At 43.3% G+C, this 19400-nt stretch overlaps 1 protein-coding gene across 2 annotated transcripts in view; it reads right to left on the minus strand.

Moving 5' to 3' along the window:
* Positions 1-19400, minus strand: part of LOC119161005 (Poly(ADP-ribose) glycohydrolase) — a 122011-nt gene that overhangs the window by 26015 nt on the left and 76596 nt on the right. For both annotated transcript variants that reach the window (XM_075880160.1, XM_037413307.2), the window contains exons 15-16: positions 11308-11386; positions 3028-3136 (exon numbers count right to left, since the gene is read on the minus strand). In XM_075880160.1, the coding sequence (XP_075736275.1) occupies positions 3028-3136; positions 11308-11386 (188 nt within the window). The remainder of the gene's footprint in view (positions 1-3027; positions 3137-11307; positions 11387-19400) is intronic.

Here is a 19400-nt window from a genome sequence, read left to right on the forward strand (position 1 = left end):
TTCTACTAGGGGTGTGCGTATAGTCAAAGTGGTGCTTTGTCAACAGCGGTTATATAAGACTGTTATATAAGTATTAAGCAAGTTTCAGTACTTAACATTATTGTGAATGTCATGGTAGTGCATTGATATCCGTCATGTCATGTAGTGGATTGATGATGCTGTCGTTTCGGCTACTCTTAAGTGTTATAAACAAAAACGCTTTCATCCTGCAATCAACATTGTGCCAATAGTCCTGTAAGGCTGTACACATCTGGGAGATTCTGGGGTGAAAACAAGTTACCCCTTAGTGTTCCAATGTATCATTCATTCGAGCATTGCTTTTCATTGCTGATTATTTGAAAAATATTAGAATGTCCAGTGTTTCAAATGTGCACTATTCAATTCAAGTACCGAATTCAACAGAACATTATTTGATTTATCATTTGAAATTTTCAAATATTCGCACACCTCTAGTTCCTATGCCTGGCAAGCAATCACTTCTGGTGAAATGTTCACAAGATTATAACAAGATGCGTCAGTGTCTCTAAAAGACTATGTTCCTCCACTGCATTAGCACTGTTGGCACGATGTAAGACTGCCCCGGTCCGTAGCCAGTCAAGCACTTCACAAAAGTACCTCTAAAAGCCATCATTAAACAATAAGGCCGTTGCGTTAGCTCCCAAAAACAATGGCAACGTGATCAGAATCAGACTGGGAAGCGTGCTGTCACATCCAACAGTGATGACGACAACAGACACAGATCTAAAAGGCATTACTCTACCTAAAATGTGTCATAGGTACCATCTTCTAACTTCAAAAAGAGATCTCGCAAGCTATGCTTTTGCTCACAGGAATCCAAAAAACATCATTAGTGTTGTGTGCAATGATTCGACTGAGATCATTAAGCTGGAAATAAAACAAAAACTGCTTTTAATATCAAAATTAAAGGTCTGTGTTATTACACAAGTGCGATCAATGTGCAATGAAATAACAGTCTCATTAATGTGAAAAAAATGTGTATAAAACAAAACCAAGAAATTTCCACACAAATTTCTTTATGAAAGAGCAACCCTTACATGAGTCTTCAAGGTGCTCAGGTACAGTTGTGTATAGCCAACATTTCTACGAGCTTGAGGATAAGTAGAGTTCCGCTATACGGTTCGACAAAATTTCAACTACAACAAATAGTTTTCAATTCCCCGTTAACAACTCATAGACGCTCATAGAAAATATTGGGGAAAATGTCTCGTCCCAACGAATACTTTTCCTGAATAGTACTTCCGTTTTAACGAAGTTTTTGCGAGTACTGCGGCATAATGAAAAAAAACTTGCCTAGAATTGCTGCGAAATTCCGCTACCAACTAAGCCATTTCTCGTTGACTCGTAACACTCGAGGGTGTGACCGCATCGCAACCCAGATGTATTCATTGGAGGCACACTTTCTGCCGGCCACCACATGCGCATTGCGGTATTTTTCGTCGTTAAAATGCTCAGCGACCGACCCTTCTCCTTTCAAAAAGAGAAGGGTCTCTCCTTTTGAACAGAGAGACCCTTCTCCTTTCAAAACCGCATGCGGAGAGAGAGGAAAAAAGAGAAAGCTGTCATGGAAAGTCCTCCTTTCTCGGTGCAGAGGGTAGCAGCCATGGTAGCAGCGGAAACGCAGTCATTGCTGTCGTGAGAGGGAAATCGCTTTGCACCGCGGCACTGCTTCTCAGTAATGTGACCCGCTGAGCGCTTCCTCAATCCTCTCCGCCGGCTGTGCGAAGAGGACGGCTCTCTCGGCCGTGTGGGGCATGGCTGTAAGGTCGGCGCGGGAGTTTTGAAAGAGTCACGCCTAACAAGCGTCGAACTCCGCAGAAAACAATATACTTAACACACTACGGTCGTTTTTTTTTTTATTGACTATTTGATAGACTGTTTGACAGACTAATTTAGTTTGTTATATTCATTTACCAGTCAATTTTACTTCTTTACAATGAGGTTTAAAATTCAAAGTACTCAACGCAGCTTTCAAAAGAATTTCATTTACTTCGTTATATCCATTATTTCGTTATATCCCATTACATTATAACGAAGTTTGAGTGTATTTTGTAACCCTTTTCCTGCTCTCTATAAGGAATGAGCCGTTCTGCGTTCCTGCCTCTTCTTGGTATGGCCACACAATTACCTCTTCACTTACAGCAAAAGGTTGAGCGCCCTCACAATGCATGCATGCACAGACGACTCTGTCACATCAAGCCTGCTTGCAATTGTCGCACCGTCTTTCATGACAAATTGAAACTAGGCTTGTGTGAAAAGTGAATTTTAGGTTCGGAGCATTTTCGAAGCGAATAATAATTTTGGTCAAAATAATTTTGATTAGAATTTGCATAGTATACAGCACATGTTATAAAATTATAAAGGAAAATGGGCATATTTGTCATGACTGTGCAAGCAACTTTTTTTTTAAGAGAAGTGGAAACAACTGAATAGTGGCAAGACTTGATTTTTGATAGAATGAAAGTGATAACCTGTAAAATACGCTACGTCTTAATATTTACTATGCTTAGAGCATATAAGCCAGTACAACAAGCTTTTAAACGTAAAACATTATAAATTATGTGAGGGAAATATGTCCATTTAACTTTGATCTGGGGCTTCGTGGCAATACGGATTTCCAATAGGAGTTTTCAAAGCTTAGCACTCCACTACAGTGAAACCACCTTTACAAAAGTTACACGCAGACTAACCTACATTTATTTGTCCCTTTTGAATACTCCAAAATTTTCAATAATTTTAATTCAAATCGAAGCGACTTCGAATACTCGCACAAGCCTACTCAAAATGATGAGTATTCTTGGCATTGATTCCCATGCTCCATGCGTGGGCCTCTGAAGAGAATGATAGTCGACTAGAACCGTCAACCCTCAGTTGGTCATTGGGCATAATATGTACCCCTGGAACTGCTAGCAAAAAGTGCCTCTAGTGCTCAAGGGGACATAGACTCAAAAACAGACTAAGTTAAACAGAGGAATTTAATAGCACAGAAAGTGTTTTGCAATTAGTTACCTTGTTCAGTTCCCTCCTAATGTGCTTGGGTTTGTACTGCTCCTGGGACTTTGCAAAACAAAGTGCGTCCATGGCGACCACCTCTGTGTATCTCCTCTCCCAAGGGTCCCTGGAGAAACACAGCAATGCTCAGACAACCACAAGGCGAGCATAAGGACACGCAAGCACAAATAAAAAGGCACTAAAGAGAAAAACTATTTTCTTGTATTAGTAAATTATTACTCTTTTACATTTCCAAAACCACTATGCTCACTGTGAACAGACGGTCGGTAAGCGATGAAATGTTCAAATAGAAAATGCAGGTGGTGATGCCACCTTCAAATTTTTCCACCAAACAACACGATATCATGGATTTTGACAACGTCTACTAAGTCCGTTGCAGTTCTTAGACAGTGAAAACGAAACACATTATCCTCTGTACTTTATACAATACTACTACTACTACTACTACTACTACTACTACTACTACTACTACTACTACTACTACTACTACTACTACTACTACTATATTACAGTACATTATACTCAAGTCAAGATGATTAGTTAAAATACCAAGAACAAAAAAAACTTTTCAGGGCAAAATCCCCAAATTATCAAAAATGTACTATGAAATCTGCGATGTCACGTGCAGAGTTTACAGCACAAACTGTGACCTTGATTATTGCCTCTAATATTAGACCTATCATAGTAAAATTAACAAGATTAAAGCTCTCGGAGTAGAAATTTTTATCCAGTGGCCGTGGTTAACCAATTCATTATTTTGATTTATTGGCCCTTTAAACCGCTGCTATGCTTTGGTTGGAATCAACAGTAAAAGTTCCAACAGACAAGCCCCTACACAAGGATTTTTAATGAAGTTTTGGCTGCTGTGAACTGCTTCTCAACCACCAAAATGTTACGCAACAAGCTTATAAGGGGGCCATCCACTTCACACAAACCTTTGCATGACTCAGTTAGGTTGTAACATATGGAATAATAAACTGAACCACAGCAAAACTTCCACCCACCCTAGTACATAAGCATTTGTGCTTTCCTACTTCGCTGAAATGTGGTCATTATGGCCGAGAATATAGATCGTGGCCAACAGAACATTGCCACAACCACCGAATCATAAACAAAGCCAAAGCTTGGTGCGATAATAAGTTCTTTTAACATGTACACATCGCTCGCTTACATTATCACACAACATGATCAAAGATGCCAACTAATTCTGCATGCACGGTGGTGAAGCTTGCCTGTCTAGTCAAGATGAAGCATAGTGAATCTACTAGTTGATCACGCTGGCTTAACAATGTGGCTAAACAAATACAAGCACTAGATATCCCATGAGATAACCGCTTTCATCTGCCGACAGAAAGCAGGGCAAGCAAAGTGATTCAACAAGATAACAAAAGGAGCTGTTATTTTTATGAGCTAACACTCACACAAGAAACACCCGAGTAGATGGAATAGCAAATGAGAAATTGATTTAAGACAATGCACGTATTTCTTGAAAATAGGCAAGGGTCAATAATAAAAGCAAACAAAAGGAACGCGGTATTCACTGCAAGCAATTGTCAGCAACATTAGCAAAGAACACGTTTGTTCCCAATGCATGGTAACAAGCACAATCTACAACATATTGCTTGGAGTTTGTCCAGACGTAGTGAACTTTTCTTTTTAGAACATTCTTTTTTATTATTGTTAAAGTATCTATGAATATCCTGAATTCAAGTTTATCCTCAAAAACAATTCAGTTGTTAATACTCTTAGATTTCACCTCTTACATAGTTTTTCACACCTTTATTGTATTTAGAGCACAGGTAAGAACATTTACAATAAAATGATGCCAGTATATAGCAGGTTTGCTAAGGTTTTATGCGCCAACATCCACCCCATTTCACAGGTAAGCATAAAATAATGAGAAGTGTTCGAGGGGCTTGTTTTTTTTGTTGTAGTTGTTATTGGAGATGACTAATGAAACCAACAGGCAGTTAAGCTAATAAAAGCATAGCAGATATTACCTATTGTTTTTTCTAACTGCAGTATAATGACTCTTGCCCTAAACTGAAAGAAACTAAAGTGAATGAAAAACCACACCCTTTCAATCACTGGGATCAGAATCCACAACTCTCGAACTACGCATCTGATGCCCAACAAATCGAGCTAAGATGGAGAGGATCGTGTCCTCCACCTTGTAAAGTATATGTTGTATTTACTCGCGAAATTCTCGTACTTTTTATTCGTGGATGAAAAGTGCGAGACTGCGACAATTATGTGAAGAAAATTTTTCATGAAAACTTAGAGCGCTAAAAAAAGAAATGAAAATGAAGCTGCCGCAAATTAAATTTGTCATGCCAGCAACTAACACAAGCTTTGAGAAGTACAGTGTAGCCCATTTATAACAAACCCACTTACAGCAAAATAGTGATAACGAAGTGATATCGATTTTCCATTCTAATTTCTCTATTTTCAGTGCCCTTTACGCCCAATTTTAACGAAGTATATAAACCAAACTCAGCGAATATAGCAAAGCATTTTTTCGAGAAAAAATAAAAATGCCAAAACATTTTTTTAGCTTTTGCATGAATCAAAACAGTAAAGAAATCGCTGATTCTTGGCTTCCAACAGCCTTCCCTGTCCTCCAATGTGTGACCCCAGCATCATTCGACCTTTCACTCGGCTCTTTTATGAAGGCTTGCTTCACCGCATCACACGGTCACCTGGTGGCCGTCGTCAAAACAAACGAACACTTCCTATTATTATTATTTTTTTTTTTGTGCCAGGCCGGCCGACTGCCGGGTAAAAGATTGCTGGTATTTTATCTCGTCACACTGCATACTATATCCCCTGGCTTGCTTCACAAGAACGCCACCCCACGCTTTGGGCCTTAGAGCCATCCTGGAGTAGCTGCATATGCTAGCTTTAGGTAGCAGAGTTGCGCCACTGTTTTCCGAGCACTGCTCATTTGGCCTTTGAGGATTTCAGCAACACTATTGGTAGAACACCATCATGTGGCCATAGGTGGTTCTTACGCACTGCAGAGCAGCCAGCACTACGAAGACGACACCGATGCTCCGCAGATTCCAGGCAGCTGAAGCGCAGTTAACATCGGCTGTTCTTGTTATTCTCACCGCGCTTCATCAGTACTGTAGCCACATTTCCTGTTAGTCACGAGAAATGTTAGCAAGTGCATTCTGTGTTGAATTGTACTACGCACAGCCTATGTGATTAGACGAGGGTGCTGCGAATTAGTGAGAAAAGAATAAACGCTCCGATCCTTTTTATCTATCCCTGTCGCCACAAAACTTGCACTATTTGTATTAAGGTACGAACACACTGGCGGGAAGCATGCCGCGGCGGCGTACCGCTCGTCGGTGCCTCCGTTCGGCAGCCAGCGGCACGCTGTCCACATTGGCGGCGCCGCGAGAAAAGCGAGGCTAGGATAGACATGTCGAGACGCGCGCACCCACCTGCTAGTTGCCGCCTCGCGGCTTGTCTTCTCTGCGTCAGACGGAGAGAGAAAAAGAAGTGGGTGAGGAGGCGCAGCCGATGTGAGAACGAAGGAAAAGCAGGCGCTCATTAATGGTTTGCTTGCGCGGTAGCCAGCGGCAGCAGCAAAAATAGCCCAGTGAGCGATTCAGTCGGCGGCAGAAATTCCACGATGCTCGGCAAGAAATTCCTCGACGCTCGGCGGGAGAGAAAAGCGGCGCGCAGCGAGCGGAGAGTGCGACGCCGCCAGTGTGTTTGTACGTTTACCTACAGATGCAATGAATACATTTCACACACAGAGTTGGTCAGCATGTGTCGGCTGCATATGTGCGAATTGGTCTGATGGAAAAAAACGCTACAAATAAAGGAAGATCTCGAAGTTAAACTAGAATTATTTGAATCAGCAAGCTGTCGCACCTATCGGGTAAATTTAATGCCATTAATTTAATGCCATTAATTTAATGCCATAAATTTAATGTCATTATTAAGTTAGTGAAGAGTGGCCGATTGCAGGCTGACGTGAGCAAGGAGTTCGGCATTTCCAAGCAAACAGTTTCCGATTTCCTGAGGAACAAAGACAAGATCTTGGAAGCGGCCGAAAAACCATCTGGTGCCCAAAAGATGAATGCAAGCCAAGGTGTTCATCCAAAGCTTGAGAACGCTCTCGTCGTGTGGCTTAATTCAATGATTGCCAAGCGGTTGCCAGTCTCAGGCTGCATCTTGAAACAAAAAGCGGAAAATCTCGCGCTTCAAATGAACATCACGGATTTTAAGTTCAGTGATGGATGGCTGAGAAACTTTAAGCATAGGAATGACCTCAAGTTCAAGAAGATGTGTGGCGAAAGCCGCGCCGTCGACAGTGCAGTTATTGTGCAGTACCGCAGTGAAAAACCCGCTGTCGGCTGCATGCATTCTTTTTTAACGGCTCTTTTCAGAGCTACCCTACTGATGCTTTGGCAGAGTTCCGGAAGTCTGGTACTTCGATTTTGACCCTTTTGATCTGAGAAATATCAATGAAATGGTGCATTTTTTGCTTGCATTGAGAAATATTAGCAAAATGGTGCATTGTTTTTGCTTGCATTGAAAATTATCAGTAAAATAATCCGTTTTGTTTTTTCCTTGCATTCACGTTTTCGGACTGCCCAAATTTTCGGACGGTTTTTTGCTCCCAAGAGGGTCCGATAATACGGCAGTTGACTGTAATTTAAAAAAAATCACAGGTGCCACATTCTTGACACATACGCCGAGAGAGGGATATCTACAATGCTAATGAAATGGGGCTGTTTTTTCAGTTACTGCCGGCAAAAACTCGTGGTGAAGACTGATAAATGCGTGGGAAGAAAAAACAGCAAGAATCACATCACGATGTTGGTGTGTGCGAACATGGATGCAGACAAGCGGCCCCTATCGGTGTTCGGCAAGCATAAGAAACTGCGGGGCATTACCAAGGTGCTGTCAATGCTAGTAGCGTACCCACACAGCACCAAGGCATGGATGACGGACTTTGACAAGGAAATGAGCTGCTCGTGCTGCCGTCGCCAGTAGCAAACCCAAAACTCGTCGACTCTGAGGTGCTTACAAAGGCAGCCCTGTTGTCGTTGTTTATTGCATGATTAATCACTTTCAACATGAAAGCAGCTGTGTAACAATCGTGTCGCCCCATTGCGTAACCACCGACCGGACACAACGTTCAATACACACAGCAACGCGTACTTGCCATTTTGGCTTGGCTTAGATTAGACTGAGGCTCGTGCCATGACCTCTGAGATCGGTAGCGCAGGCCGTTATCTCGAAGGCCACGCTTGTGTGTTGATAGTATGCAGCATGCTTAAGAGATGGCACCAGGCTTTTGTGCGCTATCATCATCAGTGGTTTGAAAGACTAGACGACATTTATTTTGCAATTTCTGAGGGTGCGATAATTGCTTGCATATTTTTGCTAAGCAATGCAGGGGGTGCGATAATTATGCAAGTGCAAGGAATGCATGAGTAAATACGGTATTTGCAGACACTAAAGCCACTAGCAAATAGTGTCTCAACGGTATCAACGCTGAGACCTTTGACGTAATCAAGAAGTGCCACCTCAACCTGCAGATATTTCCCAGTCGTTTAGGCTTGACCCGCCATGTTGGTGGATTTCAGTTGCTAGTGCTGCCGTCGCCAGTAGCAAACACAAAAGTCGTTGACTCTGAAGTGCCTGACAGCGGTCCTGTTGCCGTTCTTTAGGGCATGATCAATCACTTCCAGCTTGAAAACAGCTGTGTATTTTCCGTATCAACCTATAGCGTACCCACAGAACAGACTGAACAACATACACTAAGCCCACTACATGCACGAACACACGCCACAACAAATCTTGCTACTCGAGCACTTGCTACTCATGGCTTGGCTTAGATTCGATTAGGGCACTGTGGATGAACTGAAGGTACAGTCACTACACAGGACACTGTAAAACTATCTCCGGAGACGAAAAATGTCATTAAGAGATGACAAAGCATGAAAGCTTCAAATACAACCGACAAAATAGAACTAGTGGAGCTTTCGAAGTTAATCAATAGGCGTAAGGTAGCCGACATCAGAAGGTATAACATGGAGAGAATCAAACAGGATGTAAATAGTGGCCATATTCATACTATCAATCAGGTAATAGAAAAACGCGCGGACTACAACCAATTCCTATACATAGCCTTCATAGATTACGAGAAGGCATTTGATTCAGTTGAGACATCAGCAGTAATGCAGGCACTACACAATGAGGGAATCAAAGAACCCTACATAAACAAACTGGAAGAAATCTACAGTGAATCCACAGCCAACATAATTCTCCATAAAGAAAGCGACAGAATCCCAATAAAGAAGGGTGTAAGGCAGGGAGACATGATCTCACCAATGCTATTAACGGCGTGTTTACAGGAGGTTTTCAAGACCCTAGATTAGAAAGAGTTAGGGATAAGAGTTAATGGACAGTATCTTAGTAACCTACGACTTGCCGATGACATTGCCTTGATGAGTAATTCAGGGGACAAATTACAACTAATGATTACAGAGCTGCACATGGAAAGCAGGAAAGTAAGCCTGAAAACAAATATACACAAAACTAAAGTAATATGCAACAGCCTCGGCAGAAAACAGCACTTTGCGATAGGTGGAGAGACACAGGAGGTTTTAAAAGAATATGTCTACTTAGAACACATAGTAACCATAGAGCCGAACCATTAGAGTGAATTAGAAGAATAAGGATGGGGTGAATCACATTCGGCAAGCATTCTCAAACATTGAATAGTAATCTGCCACTAACCCTCAAGAGGAAGGTGCATAACAGCTGCATCTTGCCAGTACTTACCAACAGAGTAGAAACCTGAAGGCTTACAAAGAGGACTCAGCTTAAATTGAAAACGCAGCGAGCGATGCAAAGGAATACGATAAGTGCAACCTTAAGAGACAGGAACAGAGCAAAGTGGGTCAGTGAACAAGCCGGGGTTAAAGATATCATAGTTCAAATCAAGAAGAACAAATGGACATGGGCCGGGCACGTAGCACGTAGGCAGGATAACTGCTGGTCATTAAGGGTAACTGACTGAATTCCCAAAGAAGGCAAGTGCACGAAGTAGAAGAAGAAAGTTAAATGGCCGATGAAACTAAAAGTTCACAGGTATAACGCGGCAACAGACACCTCAAGACCGGGTTGATTGGCGGATTATGGGAGAGGCCTTTGCCCTGTAGTGTGCATGGTCAGGCTGATTATGATGATCATGATGCATTAGTAGTATGCATCATAGAGTTTCCTCAAATTAACTAGACGGGACTCTGGCACTGCAATCATTCAGCCACCATGGGAATGGTAGGTAGTACACAAATTTGCCTAGTCTTTGTGCTTGTGGGCTTCAAATGTACTTGTAGCTTCGGTTATTATTGTGTATTGGTTTTATTTCGAATAAAAGAACGGACTCTTATGAACTTCATGATCGGATTTGAATTAGTGAGACTGAAAGTTCAAGGTGGTAAAGCGCAACTACAAAATATTTTTGATGGTTGTTTCATCAAAGCAGCTCCAAGCCACACTAAGCCAAAGGGAGCCAAAAGTATGAAGACTAAACTAAGTTGTGTACTTCCCATAATTTCTATGCTGCTTGAGGTGCCACGCATTCCAGCTCCCATAGACACTAGAGCCAAACTTCCCTCTAGTGTATTTGTAAGAAATTCTACTGTGTGCAGGATGCTTAAAAGATGGTGTTAGGCGGTCATGTGCTATCATCATCAGTGTCAGTGATTGGAATTAGCAAATGACATTATTGCTATAATTTTTGGGATGCAATAATTAGTCATGGAAAAAATTGTTTGTTTATTTGTTTGTTGGCCAATGCCGGGGGGGGGGGGGGGGCAAAAATTACGTGAGTAAATACGGAGTGTGCTTTTAACGTTCGCAAGTGTTAGCCAGTGTCACTTGTAGCCCAGGCAGTAAGAGTGGACCCCTCTTTTTGCCAGAGAGCATCACGTGGCGTGTGATCTTCGCATGATGTGACAGCCGACCAATATTGATCCTCACATGCTTCCTTAGGCATTAAGTCTGCCGGGATGAAGCTCTTACTATAAAGATACGAAAGAAGAGACAAAGGGCAATTTCCAGATGAGGTCTTTCACTAATGCCCAATACATGATTAAACAAGGCAGATAATCATGCACAATCCCCTGAGTGAGGGTTGGCCAATTAAACGCCAGCTGTGAAATCTTTCAGCAGTATTGCAACTGGTACAAGCAAACATGAAATATCTTTCATGCCTGTCACAAACAATGGAATACATATATTCACCTTGGAATGTCATCTTTGAAATCATCCTTCCACGTGAATTTGTCAGCATACCCACAAGTAGCATTGAACTGCTCTGCACCTGAAGCATAAAAGGTGGAAAATACAAGTTTATACAAAAAACCAACAAACAATGCTGCAATTAAGTTCTGAGAAGAACATCAAAACAGCCATTGATTGATAAAACAGTAAAAAAAAAGCTTTTGTACTTTTCTGATAGCAAAGCATAGATAATTAGCTGACCACCAAGCTTTCTTGCATTGCCTTTTTAATCTAAACTACTTTAGCTCACAACGTCCTAATGATGTAATGTACTTTCCCAGCATGTCTTGTTTTTTCAAAAAATTTACGCCACCGAAGACAACCATAACTATGATTGCTGGCAATTATAACAACCAAATGAACACTCTGCAGGAAGCTATCGTGGGAGTATGATAACACACTTACAACAAGCAAGCTACTACTTTACTCATTAGTCCAAGTAAACTGTTTGGTATATCTTGTTTATTTCTGAATGCAATCATATAGTATTTTGATTGTTAATAAATGATCAACTAGCCTCAATTGCACAGTGTAAACACTTGTTCACAGAGCCACTGAAAAAAAAAGACATCAAACCATTAAAACAAAACGTAATGAATTAGGTTTACTTGAAACACATACTTGTGGTGCATGTTCTTACAATAACTTATTTTACATTTGAGTTTCGACACATTCCTCTGCCCTTAATTGAGCAAACAGGTGATCTTGCTGGCATATTCAATGTACCTCATGAGAGTTCTAAATGGGTGTTGGGCTTAAGTGTAGGCACAATCAGGTTTTTTTAAATGAAAATCACTATGTGGGGTTTAACGTGCCGAAACCACCATATGATTATGAGAGACGCCTTAGTGGAGGGCTCCAGAAATTTAGACCCCCTGGGGATGTTTAACGCGCACTTAAAAATCTGAGCACATCAACATACAGCATTTCTGCCCCGTTGGAAATGTAGCCACCGCAGCTGGGATTCGATTCCGTGACCTGCGAGTCACCAGCCGAGTACCTCAGCCACTATACCACTGCAGCAGGGCATTTTTTTTTTCAAAAAAAAAAAAGGAAGAAAAGTACAAAGAAAATACATAAACATATCAATGGTAGCCAGTGAGCGAGTGAGTAAGAGGAATCAAGGAATAGATCAATCAGAAACTTGATTTGTACAAAATATCTTATTAGGAGATCCCCTGGGTCCATTGCAGTGACGTGATCGACCAGAGCCACTTCAGCGCAGCTTCTGGAGCAGCTAAAATATTGCAGAGGAGCAGTGTAACAACCTCTTGAAGCAGTCCCAAACGTTTTCTAATGCAAATACTTGTTGCTGAGCTTGATCAGTTGTATTGCATGTTTAACAAAATGAACATATGCACAAACACATGCATATTTACTTAGAATACCCCAAAAGATAAAATTCTGTTCCTAATCACCATTTTTTTGAAGACGGGCCTAACTTTCTTTGGAGGTAGGAGCCGCAATTTTGAAAGTGCTTGGGGCCTGTGTGCCTAGATTTAGGTGCACATTAAGGAACCCCAGGTGGTCCAAACTTTCAGAGCCCTTCACTACAGCATCTCTCATAATCATGTGGTTGTTTTTGGACGTTAAACCCTAACAATTATTATTAACTTTCCTTGAAGCCACGACCTTAAGCCACCTGGAATTTTCTCAGAATCCACTTTCCCAGATGCTTCAGATATAGTACTGGATGCACAATCTGTAAATAATTTCTAAGAACTCTGTTTATTATCCAGAAAGAGTATTCTGCAGATGTTCATACCTTCAGAACAACCTAGGGCTTCGCTGTGTGGTGAAGTGAGTGATATGCGGGGTTTAACGTCCCAAAACCACCATGTGATTACGAGAGACACCGTAGTGAAAGGCTCCAGAAATTTCGACCACCTGGGGTTCTTTAACGTGCACCCAAATCTGAGCACACAAACTAGAGCATTTTCGCCTAAATCGAAAATGCAGCTGCCGCAGACGGGATTCGATCCTGCGACATGCGGGTCAGCAGCCGAGTACCTTACCTACTAGACCACCGCGGCGAGGGGTGTGGTGAAGTGCTCATGGTAGTGCTTTAAGGAGTGAATCATGAGGATCCCAGTTCATAGACTGTTGATAATATACAGGGTTTAATAATTGGTCCTTTTTGTCAAGAAATTTAATTTATGCTCCACAAAATTTGCAGTAATGCGGTGCTTCGCATTTAACTTTGGCAAGTTTTCAAAAACGAAGTGTTGCTCCATTTGAGTAACATGACTATAATACCGGAATGCTGGGACACCATGCCTTCTCAGCAACATCACACGGACTAGTGCAGTGAGTGGTATTGTCGACCAAGTCCAGTGATTATACAGTCAGATACAACATTAGGAACCTTGCAAACTTCTATAGAAGTTTATCACAACAAATAGTACAATTTGTTTACAGCAAACTAACTATAATGAAATAGTACATTCAAGCACACGCACTGCTCAATGTAGCTTGGTCTGAAACAGTTGGAAGCTACCTCACTGAGCATTAATGTCAAACAGTAAGGCCTCGTAGAAGTAGTATAAAACTTTAAGTGAGCACCATGGGTGAGTGAGTGTAAATGGCAGGATTAGGTCTAGCAACTACTTTAACCATGGAGTTTCCTATTAATACACTAGAGAGAACTCTGGCACCAGTGTCTATGGGAGCTGCAACACACAACGCTTCAGCCAGAGTAGAAATTATGGGTAGTACATGGATTTGTCTGAACTTGTTTTTTTTCGGCTCCATTTGGCCTTGTGCTGCCTGCATCCACGTTGTCGCAAAACGAAGTTCAGCAAACATTCAGCAGCTCCACTTCACCATAACCTTATTAGGCTTACCATTCAAATCTGGTCTCCAAGTTCGCGGTGGCCCCCTTTTTTTTTATGCGTAACGAACACCTAAACAGCACAATAAACAAATCCACAAGTGTGGTTGAAGCCATAAACACAAAGATCAGGCAAATCCGTGTACTACCCATCATTCCCATGGTGGCCGAACGAACGCGGCATTTGAGTTCCCTCTAGTAAACATTGTAGGAAAGTCTACAACTTCAACGACATTGTGCACATTAGTATGCTCCAACGAGCCCTTGAAATTACAGTGGTAGCTTAGAGTTTGCAAGAACACTCAGTGTTCTTTTATCCGAAAGACAGCTGAAAGAGGTAATAGCGCAGGCTCGGCACAAATTATGTGATTTCTGCAAAAATGTACCAGAATGCAGCGAATTTTACCTCGTGGGCCCAGTTGGCATGATTGGCACAGCTATCTTTTCATTGCAACAGTCAAGAAGCTCGTGCTATGTGTACAGCCTAGCACCAAGATTGTGCATACGTACGAAATGCAGAGAAAGCAAGAATAATAAAATAAGTGTTGGGAAAACTACACTTCAATCATACAATACTCATACACTAATAAATACATGTTAGTATTAACAGAATAGTATAAGCAGCCCACTTCGACAGGTTCAGCTTGAAAAGTAGTGCATGACGTGGCTGCTATGCTGGCATGGCATGCAACTCAACTGATGTCAAATGACTTTGATGTCTCCGAGGCACACCAAACAATTTATTGTGTGGTGTCAACAATCGAGATTTGGGTTTACTATAAAGTCAACGCAACAAAAGCACATCATTCCCATCACACCTGAAGTACTCAAGAGAGAAATACCTGCTGGCAAAGTCATGGCAACAATTTTTTGGGATAGTGGGAAACTTCTACACGATTTATGCCACATAGAGTAACCCCGTGTTTTGCAGGAGCCTATTGCAGGAGCCTTTGCAGGAGCCTATCATATGAAATGGACAGGAAAAGGTGATGGCAGGTACGATCAGTTCATCGAGATAATGCTCCGTTAATTCTATTGCTATTCTAATGCTCCGTTAATTCTTGAACTTAAAATTCAAGAAGTTTGGCTTCAGCAGCGGATCCGACTCATGCCACAGTCCTGGTCAAGCTGTCTTTAAAGCGTGTGTCTCAAACTCTACACAAAAACTTCTGCACTTACACTGCTCTATCTTCAACTGCTGAAGAAACAGCATAGCTGCAGAGGTCTTGTTAGTCAAATGCAACAATTTTACTGTGACATTTGTTAAAAACACAAGACTGGGTTCAATGTGGCTGTTTATCTACCCTTTCCTGTCTCTGCCATATCGTTATTACTAAGCTGTCACCATTCACAGATCGTGTTTTCCTCCTCAGCTTTGCCATCACTTTACGTAGAAGAAAAGTGCAGCGTTGGCAAAAAACCACTATCACCCGCCCATCCCCTTATCACTAGTTAGCAAGCCAGCCCCAATGTACTCGGCTGTCATTCGTGTCTCACGTGGTTTCAGACTATAAAAAGACCATGTATCAAGGAATAAACTGTTCAGTTCATGTTGCCACTACGTTGCGTCACTTCAGTGGCGACGAGAGTGGGACCGAGGCCGCCGAAGTTTGACGAGGCAGCGAACAGCTGGGATGCCTACCGGGTGCGTCTCGAGGCCTACTTTGAAGACAATGATATCACGGACTCCTCAAAGCGCCGGGCACTCTTGGTAGCCTCACTCAGTGACAGCGTGGTTCGAGTCAATCAGGGACAATGCTTGTCGACACCCGTGAACAGCCTAACGCACGAAGATGTCTCAAAGGTGTTGGGAGAACACTACAAGCCGCAGGTGAACGAGACTGCGGCAAGTCACGCATTTTTTGTGCGGAGACAACGAGACGGTCAAAGATTTTGTCGCAGACTTGCGACGTCTTGCAAAAGACTGCAACTTTGGCAACTTTCTGGGCAGAATGTTACGTGACCGGATAGTGTGTGGCATACAAAAAACGTGCCTCATTCCGGTATCTCAATATGATATAAATAGAATTTTAACAACAACAAAACGTGAATTATGCCTGTCTACCTGGTTCACAGAAAAAACAACAACAAAGGAATCGATCCTATATTCTGTTGATCCTAATCTTCAATATCAATTAGACCGTGACCTCCCAAGCCGTATCGACACACTCATTCATCGCCTACGACTCGGAACTGCTTACACAAAGCACTTCCTACTTCATATTCATCGTGCAACATCGTCAGCATGTTCATGCGGCCACGACGACGAGGATATCTGTCACCTCTTGTTCGACTGTCCGAAACACAACACACACCGAAGGCGACTAGAACAAGAACTGCATAGGTTAGATCCTGAGAGACCATTCGGGTTGAATAAAATACTAGGTCCATGGCCATCCAAAACAAACGGCAAAGCAGTGAAGGTGCTGCAACAGTTCTTCAAGAAACGAAGATTTGTGACGAATACTGAGCGGACAAAAGCTAAAAGTGAGCGTGTCGTCTACGTATTTGTTCTGCTCATATAGGAGAACTTTTGCTCTCACCCATGTAGGACTGTATATATGTATGCATGCTATTTTTTTCATATTTTTATTTGTACCAATTAAAAGGAAAGGGGTAGCCGTCACCAAGTAACAGTGACAAAAACTCCTTCGTTTATTTTCTATTTCAATATAAAAAAAAAGGCCAGGCGGTTTCCGCTGACCCAAAGGAAGCTGACTGTGCAGGAAGCTGAGGAATTCGCCATGTCATCAGAAACAGCTGACTGTAACGTCCGGTCCATGAAAGATGTAAACAGCGGGAACGACGCGGGTAACGTGCACCTGGTTCAAAGGCGTCGTAGCAGCGGACAAAAAAGACGCAGCGGGTGCGACACAGGCGCACCGCGTCAGTCATGCTGGAGGTATGGCTCCAACCACTCAGAACACGAATTTCATCATGTTGGGAAGGTGTGCCACAAGTGCGGCACTAAAGGACACTTGGCTAGGATGTCCCAGCGCAGGCGCAGTGGCCGGCAAGGATCGTACGTGCTCAGAGAACTTTCGAACAGAGAGGACAGTAAGGAGGAAATGCTTTTCGCCCTATCTGCCCAGAACAACATTGGCCAGCCAGATACACGGCCCATCGACCGGAGCCTTCTCTGGGGCAGCAGGACACTGCGAATGCTGATCGACACGGGTTCATCAGTTAGCGTGATTCCAAAAAAGGTCTTCAGGAAAAACCGTAAGTGGTGGCCAAGACTAGAAAAAATGCCACTTCGGCTATCCTGCTTCCTCGGTCCTCTTCCAGTGGTCAGCAGAGTCATCATGAGCGTCGAATACGACAAGACTCGCGTGAATAGTTCGCTCCTGGTAGTGGATTGTGACGGTCCACTACTGTGCGGCCGAAACACCATTCAGGCTTTCCGTGAAGCGGGCGTGTCATTTTTAGAAGAAAGGACTCTTCCGAGTGTCTACGCCCTGCAGGCGGAAGTTGACTTGAAAGGCCTGCTGGAAAACTTCTCAGACTTATTGCAAGATTGGCTCGGCTGTTTTAAAGGTCCGCCTGTCAAGCTGTACAAGGAAGAAGGGGCCGTGCCTCGGTTTTTGAAGGCCCGCCCGGTGCCTTCGCGCTTCGCAAAGCAATCTCAGCGGAAATCGACCGCCTCATGCAGCAAGGTGTCTTAACTCCGGTGAGCGTTTCCGAATGAGCTGCTCCCGTCGTACCAGTGGTGAAGAAAAATGGAGACATCAGATAGTGCGGTGATTTTAAGCTCACCGTGAATCCGGCCACTCACCTGGAACAATACCCTTTGCCTAAGGTGGATGATATTTTTGCCGCGCTTTACGGGGGAGAAGTCTTCTCTACACTGGATTTGAGCAATGCCTACAACCAGCTCCCGCTTGAAGAAGCCAAGACGATGACTGTCATCAATACGCACCAGGGCTTGTACTCGTACAACCAACTAGCCTTCGGCATCTCGTCAGCTCCCGCATTGTTCCAGCGGCGCATTGAGTCATTATTCCTGGACTTGCAAAAAGTATGTGTATACCTAGACGACATCATAATCACCGAGAAAGAATGGGACACTGCCACGCTTAGACAGGTTTTCCAGAGACTTCGTGACAATGGCCTCCAACTGAACAAAGCCAAATGTCGGTTCCGTGAAAAAGAAGTGCAGTTTCTGGGGCACAAGATTGATGCGACCGGCCTTCACCCACTGCGGGACAGCCTCGAAGCTGTAACAGCTGCTCCAAGGCCAGCATCGGTAAGCCAACTCAAGTCATTTCTGGGGCTCATAACCTATTACTAAAAATTTTCGCCGAATAAGGCCACGACCTCGGCTCCGCTCTATCGCTTACTGGGCAAGGAACAATGCTGGCATTGGGAAAAAGAGCATCAAAGAGCGTTCGAAAAAGCGAAGCCCGCCTTGTTAAGGCGAATTTTCTGGTTCACTACGATCCGCAGAAAGAGTTGCGAATGGAGTGTGATGCTTCATCAGATGGCTTAGGGACAGTATCATCGCATCGCATTGATGGCGTGGATCACCCGATAGCTTTTCGTTTCAAGAACGCTGACATCAGCAGAACACAATTATTCTCAAATAGAGAAAGAAGCGCTGGCCTTGGTGTTTGGAATTTGCAAATTCTGCGATTTCTTGCTGGGGAACCGTTTCACGCTGGTGACAGATCATAAGCCACTCACCGCGCTTTTCCACCCCAACAAGCCCATCCCGCAGATGGCGGCAGCTCGAATTCAGCGTTGGGCGCTTCTTCTATCAGCTTACCATTACAATCTAGAATACCGCAAGGGAACCCAAAACGGTAACGCAGATGCCCTCAGTCGCTCGCCTTTGCCAGGAGACCATGAACGTGGAAGTCAAGAAGTGACAGAATACGTACTGTATACGCAGGGTCTGGACGCAAGTGCACTTCCGTCTAACCGAATCATTACTTTAACCAAGGAGGACAGCACAGTTCAGCAAATCCGGGAGTGGATCGAGCAGGGCTGGCCATCACGTCTTACAGGACAGCAGCAGCATCTGCAACCGTACTTCACGCGCTGACATGAACTTGTCGTGGGCCATAGCCTCGTTTACTGGGGTGATCGTGTGGTCGCGCCAGAGGCAGCCCGTCACTGCCTACTCAACGAGCTGCACGAGACCCACCCAGGTGTTGGGGCCATGAAGAGGCTCGCTCGCACGCTGTTCTGGTACCCAGGATTAGACAAAGATATGGAAAGGTTG

This window comes from Rhipicephalus microplus, chromosome X (genome assembly GCF_043290135.1).
Source record: "Rhipicephalus microplus isolate Deutch F79 chromosome X, USDA_Rmic, whole genome shotgun sequence".
Classification (NCBI taxonomy): Eukaryota; Metazoa; Arthropoda; class Arachnida; order Ixodida; family Ixodidae; genus Rhipicephalus; species Rhipicephalus microplus.